General features: G+C 41.0%; 1 protein-coding gene across 1 annotated transcript; it reads left to right on the top strand.

Annotated features, from left to right (window-relative positions):
- Nucleotides 1-3375: 3375 nt before the first annotated feature.
- Nucleotides 3376-4143, top strand: LOC102094518 (olfactory receptor 14A16; the record flags this gene model as incomplete). The annotated part of the gene is made up of 1 exon (XM_005499859.2): nt 3376-4143. A coding segment is annotated over exon 1 (768 nt), but the record flags the coding sequence as incomplete, so codon positions are not given.
- Between the last annotated feature and the right edge of the window lie 5986 nt (nt 4144-10129).

Raw genomic sequence — 10129 nt, 5'->3', positions numbered from 1 at the left:
CAAAATGAAGCCCCAATACTCCAAGCAGAAATGGTTGGCGACTTGCTAAACAGCTTAGACAAGTAAAAGTCTACGGGGCCAGATGGGATACATACAAGGATACTGAGGCAGCTGGCAAACGTGATCACCAAACCACTTTCAATTATTTATCAGCAATCCTGGGTACCTGGGAAGGTCCCAGTTGACTGAAAGTTGGTGAATGTGATGCCCATCTACAAGAAGGGCTATAAGGAGGATCCAGTGAATTACAGGCCTGTCAGTCCGACCTTGGTGGCAGGGAATGTCATGGAGCAGATCATCCTGAGTGATACCACGCAGCACATAGAGGACAAACAAGCGATCAGGCCCAGTCAGCATGCATTTGTGAAAGGCAGGTCTTGCTTGACCAATCTGATCTTCTTCTATGACAACATGAGCCTCCTAGTGGATGAGGGAAAGGCTGTGGAGGTTGTGTACTTAGTTTTCAGTAAAAGAGCCTTTGACACCATATCCCACAGCATTCTGCTGGAGAAGCTGGCAGCTCATGGCCTGGATGGGTGTATTCTTCTCTGGTTAAAGAACTGGCTGGATGGCCGGGCCCAAACAGTTGTTGTGAACAGAGTCAAATGCAGTTATCAGCTCGTCATGAGTGGTGTTCCACAGGGCTCAGTATTGGCGATGGTTCTATTTAATATCTTTATCAATGATCTGGATGAAGTGATTGAGTGAACCCTTAGTAAGTTTGCAGGTGACACCAAGTTGGGTGGGAGTGTTGATCTGCTGAAGGGTAGGAAGGACATAGAGGGGGATCTGGACCAGCTGGATCTATGGGCTGAAGCCAATTGTATAAGGTTTAACAAAGCCAAGTGCCGGGTCCCAGACTTGGGTCACAACAACCCCAGGCAATGTTACAGCCTCAGGGAAGAGTGGCTGGAAAGCTGCCTGGTGGAAAAGGACCTGGGGGTGTTGATTGACAGCTGGCTGAACATGAGCCAGTATGTGCCCAGGTGGCCGAAAAGGCCAACAGCATCCTGGCATGCATCCAGAACAGTGTGGCAAATAGAACTAGAGCAGTGCCTTTGTACTGGGCACTGGTGAAGCCCTACCTCGAATCCTGTGTTCAGTTTCGGGTCCCTCACTAAGGAAAGACCTTGAGATGATGGAGGGAGTTTCAGAGAAGGGCAACAAAGCTGATGAAGGGAAAGCAAGTCTGATGAGAAGCAGCTAAGGGAACTGGAGCTGTTTAGCTTGGAGAAAAGGAGGCTAAGGGGAGACCTTATTGCTGTCTACAGCTACCTGAAAGGAGGTTGTAGCATGGAGGGTGTTGGTCTCTTCTCCCAAGTAGCGAGTGATAGGATGAGAGGAAATGGACTCAAGCTACACCAGATTCGGATTGGATATTGGGAACCATATCTTAAAGAAAGGTTTGTCAGGCATTGGAACAGGCCGCCCAGGACAGTGGTGGAGTCACCATCCTTGGAGGGGTCTAAAAGGCGTATAGATGAGACTCTGTTGTGTTTTAACCCAATCTAGCAATACAACCAAGATAGCTGTTCACTCACCCACTCACCTTCCGCCCCCCCCCAATAGGAGAGAGAATAAAAAAGGAAGGGAGAAACAACTTGGATTGAGATAAACACAGTTTAACAAAATAATGAAATACTAATACACTACTACTAAATATATATATATAGAACAGAAATAAAATATAATCTGAAAAATACTCAATGCTATTCCCCATGAACTCCCTCCACACTGATCAGCCAGTCCCAGGAACCAATGCCTGGTCCCAACAGCTGATCGCAAAGCGAGAAGGTAGATGAAAAAGGCACAAATGCTCAGAGGCCTCTGCAAAACAGCAAAAGGCCAAACTAGATGTGCTGATCCAAACTCCCCTGGCTCCAACCAAAAGAACAAAAAAACAAGAGTGAGAAACACCCAAGAGAAAAAAGAAAAACCGGAAGGCCCTGACTCTCCTTAAATATGAAGCATGATGCTAATGGGATGGAATACTCTTATTGATCAGTCTGGATGTCAGTCAAGCTCCGCCCCATCTATGCCCCCCTTCCTCAATGCTTCACACCTGTTGGCAGAGTGCTCAGAATGTCTTTGACTCTCAGACCAGAGCAATTAAAAACATCTCTGTACTGGGTTGTTATCTCATGTTCTCAAACTAAGTTCAAATAATGACTGTGCTAGCTATGAAAAAGAAAGGTTTCTAACTGCATGAAGAAAATTAACTCCTTTTCATTCAAACCAGCACAGGTACTTAGGGACATGGTTTAGTGCTAGCTTTGTCAACCCCCTTTCTCCTTCTGCCCTGCCTCCCCCTTTTCCACTAAGGAGAGATGATAGGAGGAAAAGAGAGACAGACTTGCAAGTTGGAAAAAAAAATTTAAATATTTTACTAATGCTACTAAAAAAAATAGAGAAAATAATATAAAATATACAAAATCAATCCTGAAATTCCTGGCAACTCAGCACCCGCTGCTCCCATGGCAGCAGAGCAGGCATCTGGAAGTCCTGGGTTGGATTCTGCAGCAAACCGGAACTGTATTCAACAATGCAGGGTCTGTCACTAGGCTTCAGATTTGCAGGCACGGCAGGCAGGGTCCTTCCCAGATGTTTGCCATAGTTGAAGAAGGGAGAAAGGGATGAGGCTGTCTTGATCTCCCACTTTTATACGACGTATCATGTGGATGGGATGGAATACTTAGTTGGTCAGTATTAGTCTCCTGTTCAGTTCACTCTTCCTTGCCCCTCTCACTTTCAGGACGTGCATCCTTATCAGCGACCTTGCATTTCATTGCTATGTCTACCAAAAAATGTACCCAACTTCAGAAAAGTGCAGTTACTGAGAAGGGCTTAACTAAAAGAAAAATTCACTAAAAGAGAAACTTGCCTTGTTTTTAACAAAACCAGGACACAGATACTGAACTTTTCCATTAAAAGTGGATCATATCTAACATTCCCTATTGAACACTGGAGCTGTCACAAACCAGCTTCCACATCCCTACTGCAGAGACCAAAGCTGGCTGCTTGACAGCACACAGGCAGAGGTCCTGTTCCTCACAGCACACTCAGCCAGCACAGATCAGAGAAAGGAAATGCATTAAAAATGGGTGTGATATCTCTGTAAGGTGGAGTGTCTTTGCTCATAGGAGTCTGTCCTAATTTTAAGTTGTCATTTCCTTTTTTGAACAGATCCCCCAGGTGAGGAAACAGCAAAAGTCCAACAGCAGCTCCACCATCCAGTTCCTCCTCCTGGCATTCACAGAAACATGGGAGCTGCAGCTCTTGCACTTCTGGCTCTTCCTGGGCATCTACCTGGCTGCCCTTCTGGGCAACGGCCTCATCATCACCACCATAGCCTGTGACCAGCACCTCCACACCCCCATGTACTTCTTCCTGCTCAACCTCACCCTCCTCGACCTGGGCTGCATCTCCACCACTGTACCCAAGTCGATGGCCAACTCCCTCTGGGACACCAGGGCCATTTCCTACGCAGGCTGTGCTATACATATCTTTTTATGTCTTTTTGTGATCACAGCAGAGTTTCCTCTAGTTACCATCATGGCCTATGACTGCTACATTGCCATCTGCAAATCCCTGTACTATGGAACCGTCCTGGGCAGCAGGGCTTGTGTCCACATGGCAGCAGCTGCCTGGGACACTGGGTTCCTCAGTGCTCTGCTGCACACAGCCTCTACAGTTTCACTACCACTCTGCAAATGCAATGTTGTAGACCAGTTCTTCTATGAAATCCCTGTGATACTCAAGCTGTCCTGCTCAGATGCCTACCTCAGGGAAGTTCATCTTATTGTGGTTGGTTTCTGTTTGGCATTTGGCTGTTTTGTTTTCATTGTGGTGTCCTATGTGCAGATCTTCAGGGCTGTGATGAGGATCCCCTCTGAGCAGGGATGGCACAAAGCCTTTTCCATGTGCCTCCCTCACCTGGTCATGGTCTCTTTGTATGTCAACACTGCCATTTTGGCCTTCCTGAAACCCCCTTCTATCTCCCTCTCATCCCCGAATTTCCTAGTGGCAGTTCTGTACTTGGTGGTTCCTCCAACAGTGAACCCCTTCATCTACAGCATGAGGAAGCAGGAGCTCAAGAATGCCCTGTGGAAACTATTACAATACTGCCTATTTCAGATTAATAAGGTACTCATTATGTGACCAGGACTCTCGTAGTATTTCAGAAACAGCAAGGAGTAACTTTTCTTCATATGTCTCTTTAATTCTCCTTAAAAAGGACTGTATCTGGTTTTAGTTTCTGATTTATACCGGTAATAATATTCTTTGCCTCCTGACTGTGTTTTCTTGACCCAGAGACCTATGTACATGTGGATTCAGGCTACCTTTTTAGATAAAGTCTATTAATATACCAGAAGAATACAGCATCATAGATACAGCATCCATGGTACAGCATTCCACATACAGCATCCCAGACACAGCATCCCGGATACAACTTCCTAGATACAGCTCCCCAGATACAGCATCCTAAATACAGCATCCTAGATAAATAATCCCACATATAGCATTCCCGATTCATATAGCATTCCCAGATATAGCATCCGAGAAACAGAATCCGAGAAAGAGCATCCAGATACACCATCCCAGATACAGCATACCTAATGCAGAATCCTAGATACAGCATCCCTAATACAACATCCCAGATACACCATCCTAGAAACAGCATACCAGATACATCATCCTAAATACAGCATTCTAGATAAAGAATCCCACATATAGCATTCCAGATACAACATCCCAGATACAGCATCCTAGATAAAGCATCACAGATACAACATCCTAAATAAAGCATTCCATATAAAGCATCGCAGATAGGCATCCAAGACACAGCATCCTACATACAGCATCCCAGATACAACATAGTAGATACAGCATCCCAGGTACAGCATCCCAGATACAGCATCCAAGATTCAGCACCCCAGATACAGCATCCTAAATACAGCATCCCAGATTCAGCATCCTAGATAAAGCATCCGAGACACAGCATATCCGATACAGCATCCTACATACAGCATCCAAGATACAGCATCCCTGAAACAGAATCACAGAATCACAGAATCGACTGGGTTGGAAAAGACCTCAGAGATCATCGAGTCCAACATTTGGTCCAACTCTAGTCCATTTACTAGATCATGGCACTAAGTGCCATGTCCAATCTCAGTTTAAAAACCTCCAAGGATGGTGAGTCCACTACCTCCCTGGGCAGGCCATTCCAATGCCTGACCACTCTCTCTGTAAAGAATTTCTTTCTAATATCCAGCCTAAATTTCCCCTGGTAGAGTTTAAGCCCATGCCCCCTTGTCCTGTTGCTAACTGCCTGGGAGAAGAGACCAATCCCCACCTGGCTATAACTTCCCTTCAGGTAGTTATAGAGAGTGATGAGGTCACCTCTAAGCCTCCTCTTCTCTAGACTAAACAACCCCAGCTCCCTCAGCCTCTCCTCATAGGTCTTATGTTCAAGTCCCTTCACCAGCCGTGTTGCTCTTCTCTGGACCCGCTCCAGCACTTCAATGTCTTTCCTGAACTGAGGGGCCCAGAACTGAACACAATACTCCAGGTGTGGCCTCACCAATGCAGAGTACAGGGGAAGGATCACTTCCCTTGTCCTGCTGACCACACTATTCTTGATACAGGACAGGATACCGTTGGCCTTCTTGGCCACCTGGGCACACTGTTGGCTAGGTGGCCAAGAGGATGTTTTTCAATAACTCCCACAATGATCTTCATGATTTTGGAGGAACAGAACTGAGGCTGACAGGCCGGTAGTTTCCAGAGTCATCCCTGTTGCATCTCTTGCAGATTGGGACATTTGCCAGCTTCCAGAAAGACAGAAACAAAGAAAGAAAGAAAAACAGAAAGAAAGCCACAAAGAAAGGCAGAAAGAATGGCAGAAAGAAAGGCAGAAAGAAAGAAAGAAAGAAAAAAAGAATGGCAGAAACAAAGGCAGAAAGAAATAAAGAAAGATAGAAAGAAAGAAAGGCAGAAAGAAAGAAAGGGTGAAAAGCAGGAAGAAAGGCAGAAAGAAAGAAAGAAAGAAAGAAAGAAAGAAAGAAAGGTTGAAACAAAGGCAGAAAGAAAGAAAGAAAGAAACATAGAAATAAAGAAAGGCAGAAAGAAAGAAAGAAGGAAAGAAAGGCAGAAAGAATGGCAGAAAGAAAGGCAGAAAGAAAGAAAGAAAGAAAGGCAGAAAGGCAGAAAGAAAGAAAGAAAGAAAGGTTGAAACAAAGGCAGAAAGAAAGAAAGAAAGAAACATAGAAATAAAGCAAGGCAGAAAGAAAGAAAGGCAGAAAGAAAGAAAGAAAAGCAGAAAGAAAGAAAGAAAGAGAGAAAGAAAGGCAGAACGAAAGGCAGTAAGAAATAAAGAAAGGCAGAAAGGCAGAAAGAAAGACAGTAAGAAAGAAAGAAAGGCAGAAGGAAAGAAAGAAAGAGAGAAAGAAAGAAAGAAAGGTAGAAAGGCAGAAAGAAAGAAAGGCAGAAAGAAAGAAAGGCAGAAAGAAAGGAAGAAAGGAAGAAAGAAAGAAAGATAGAAAGAGAGAAAGGCAGAAAGAATGGCAGAAAGAAAGGCAGAAAGAAAAGAAAGAAAGAAAGAAAGAAAGAAAAAAAGAAAGAAAGAAAGAAAGAAAGGCAGAAAGTGAGAAAGAAAGGCAGAAAGAAAGCAAGAAAGAAAGGCAGAAAAAAGAAGGAAAGAAAGACAGGAAGCAAGAAAGAAAGATAGAAAGAAAGAAAGGCAGAAAGAAAGAAAGACAGAAAGAAAGAAAGAAAATAAGGCAGAAAAAAAGAAAGAAATGAAAAAAGAAATATAGAAAGAAAGAAAGGCAGAAAGAATGGCAGAAAGAAAGGCAGAAAGAAAGGAAGAAAGAAATGGAGAAAGGCAGAACGAAAGAAAGAACGAAAGAAGAAAGAAAGAAAGAAAGAAAGAAAGAAAGGCAGAAAGAAAGTTAGAAAGATAGAAAGCAAGAAAGACATAAAGAAAGAAAGAAAAAAAGGCAGAGAGAAAGGAGAAAGAAGAAAGAAAGGCAGAAAGAAAGGAAGGCTGAAAGAAAGAAAGGCAGAAAGTGAGAAAGGCAGACAGAAAGAAAGAAAGAAAGAAAGAAAGGAAGACAGAAAGGCAGAATGTAAGAAGGAAAGGAAAAAGGAAAGAAAGTCAGAAAGGCAGAAAGAGAGACAGGCAGAAAGAAAGAAGAAAGAAAGAAGGAAAAAAACAAAGAAAGAAAGAAAGAAAGATAGAAAGAAAGAAAGGCAGAAAGAAAGAAAGAAAGAAGGAAAGAAAGGCAGAAAGAATAGCAGAAAGAAAGGCAGAAAGAAAGAAAGGCAGAAAGAAAGAAAGAAGGAAAGAAAGAAAGGAAGACAGAAAGGCAGAAAGTAAGAAAGAAAGAAAGAAGGAAAGAAAGAAAGAAAGAAAGAAAGAAAGAAAGAAAGAAAGAAAGAAAGAAAGAAAGAAAGGAAGAAAGAAAGAAAGAAAGATAGAAAGAAAGGCAGAAAGAAAGAAAGAAAGAAGGAAGGAAAGGCAGAGAGAATGGCAGAAAGAAAGGCAGAAAGAAAGAAAGACAGAAAGGGAGAAAGACAGAAAGAAAGAAAGGGATAAAGAAAGGCAGAAAGAAAGGCAGAAAGAAAGAGAGAAAGAAGGAAAGAAAGAAAGAAAGATAGAAAGGGAGAAGGTAAGAAAGAAACGCAGAAAGAAAGGCAGAAAGAGAGAAATAAAGAAAGAAGGAAAGAAAGTCAGAAGGGCAGAAGGAGAGACAGGCAGAAAGAAAGAAAGAAAGAAAGAAAGAAGGAAAGAAAGGCAGAAAGAATGGCAGAAAGAAAGGCAGAAAGATATAAAGAAAGAAAGGGAGAAAGGCAGAAAGAAAGAAAGAAAGAGAAAAGAAAGAAAGAGGAAGAAAGAAATAAAGAAAGAAAGAAAGAAAGAAGGAAACAAAGAAAGAAAGGCAGAAAGAAGGCAGAAAGGCTGAAAGAAAGAAAGAAAGAAAGAAGGAAAGAGAGAAAGAAAGTCAGAAAGAAAGTAAAGAGAAAGAAAGAAAGAAAGGCAGAAAGAAAGAAAGAAAGACAGGCATTAAGAAAGATAGAAAGAAAAAAAGGAAGAAAGAAAGAAACAACGAAAGAAAGACAGAAAGAAGGCAGAAAGGCTGAAAGAAAGAAAGTAAGAAGAAAGAAGGAAAGAAAGAAAGAAAGAAGGAAAGAAAGAAAGAAAGGCAGAGAGGCAGAAAGAAAGAAAGAAAGAAGGGCAGAAAGAAAGAAAGAAAGAAGGGCAGAAAGAAAGAAAGAAAGAAGGAAAGAAAGAAAGACAGAAAGGCAGAAAGTAAGAAAGAAAGGAAGAAGGAAAGAAAGGCGGAAAGAAAGAAAGAAAGACAGGAAGAAAGCAAGAAAAAAAGTAAGAAAGAAAGGCAGAAAGAAAGAAAGAAGGAAAGAACGAAAGAAAGGCAGAAAGAAATAAAGAAAGGAAGAAGGAAAAAAAGAAAGAAAGAAGGAAAGAAAGGCAGAAAGGCAGAAAGAGAGACAGGCAGAAAGAAAGAAGGAAAGAAGGAAAGAAGGAAAGAAGGAAAGAAGGAAAGAAAGAAGGAAAGAAAGAAAGAAAGAAAGAAAGAAAGAAAGAAAGAAAGAAAGAAAGAAAGAAAGAAAGATAGAAAGGCAGAAAGAAAGAAAGAAAGAAAGAAACAAAGAAATAAAGAAAGAAACAAAGAAATAAAGAAAGAAAGGCAGAAAGAAGGCAGAAAAAAAGAAGGAAAGAAAGACAGGCAGAAAGAGAGAAAGATAGAAAGAAAGAGAAGGAGAAAGAAAGAAAGATAGAAAGAAAGGCAGAAAGAATGGCAGAAAGAAATAAAGGCAGAAATAAACAAAGAAAGGCAGAAAGAAAGAAAGAAAGAAAAAAAGAAAGAAAGAAAGAAAGAAAGGAAGACAGAAAGGCAGAAAGTAAGAAAGAAAGGAAGAAGGTAAGAAAGGCAGAAAGAAAGGCAGAAAGAGAGAAATAAAGAAAGAAGGAAAGAAAGTCAGAAAGACAGAAAGAGAGACAGGCAGAAAGAAAGAAAGAAAGAAAGAAGGAAAGAAAGAAAGAAAGAAAGATAGAAAGAAAGGCAGAAAGAAAGAAAGAAAGAAGGAAGGAAAGGCAGAGAGAATGGCAGAAAGAAAGGCAGAAAGAAAGAAAGACAGAAAGGGAGAAAGACAGAGAGAAAGAAAGGGATAAAGAAAGGCAGAAAGAAAGGCAGAAAGAAAGAGAGAAAGAAGGAAAGAAAGAAAGAAAGACAGAAAGGCAGAAAGTAAGAAAGAAAGGAAGAAGGAAAGAAAGGCAGAAAGAAAGGCAGAAAGAGAGAAATAAAGAAAGAAGGAAAGAAAGTCAGAAAGGCAGAAGGAGAGACAGGCAGAAAGAAAGAAATAAAGAAAGAAAGAAGGAAAGAAAGAAGGAAACAAAGAAAGAAAGGCAGAAAGAAGGCAGAAAGGCTGAAAGAAAGAAAGAAAGAAAGAAGGAAAGAGAGAAAGAAAGTCAGAAAGAAAGTAAAGAGAAAGAAAGAAAGAAAGGCAGAAAGAAAGAAAGAAAGACAGGCATTAAGAAAGATAGAAAGAAAAAAAGGAAGAAAGAAAGAAACAACGAAAGAAAGACAGAAAGAAGGCAGAAAGGCTGAAAGAAAGAAAGTAAGAAGAAAGAAGGAAAGAAAGAAAGAAAGAAGGAAAGAAAGAAAGAAAGGCAGAGAGGCAGAAAGAAAGAAAGAAAGAAGGGCAGAAAGAAAGAAAGAAAGAAGGGCAGAAAGAAAGAAAGAAAGAAAGAAGGAAAGAAAGAAAGATAGAAAGGCAGAAAGTAAGAAAGAAAGGAAGAAGGAAAGAAAGGCAGAAAGAAAGAAAGAAGGAAAGAACGAAAGAAAGGCAGAAAGAAATAAAGAAAGGAAGAAGGAAAAAAAGAAAGAAAGAAGGAAAGAAAGGCAGAAAGGCAGAAAGAGAGACAGGCAGAAAGAAAGAAAGAAAGAAGGAAAGAAGGAAAGAAGGAAAGAAAGAAGGAAAGAAAGAAAGAAAGAAATAAATAAAGAAAGAAAGAAAGAAAGAAAGAAAGAAAGGCAGAAAGAAAGAAAGAAAGAAACAAAGAAATAAAGAAAGAAACAAAGAAATAAAGAAAGAAAGGCAGAAA

The sequence above is a fragment of the Columba livia genome, chromosome 22 (assembly GCF_036013475.1).
Source record: "Columba livia isolate bColLiv1 breed racing homer chromosome 22, bColLiv1.pat.W.v2, whole genome shotgun sequence".
In the NCBI taxonomy this organism is placed as follows: domain Eukaryota; kingdom Metazoa; phylum Chordata; class Aves; order Columbiformes; family Columbidae; genus Columba; species Columba livia.
The sequence above is the reverse complement of the archived record's forward strand: the minus strand, read 5'-3'. Positions and strand labels throughout refer to the sequence as shown.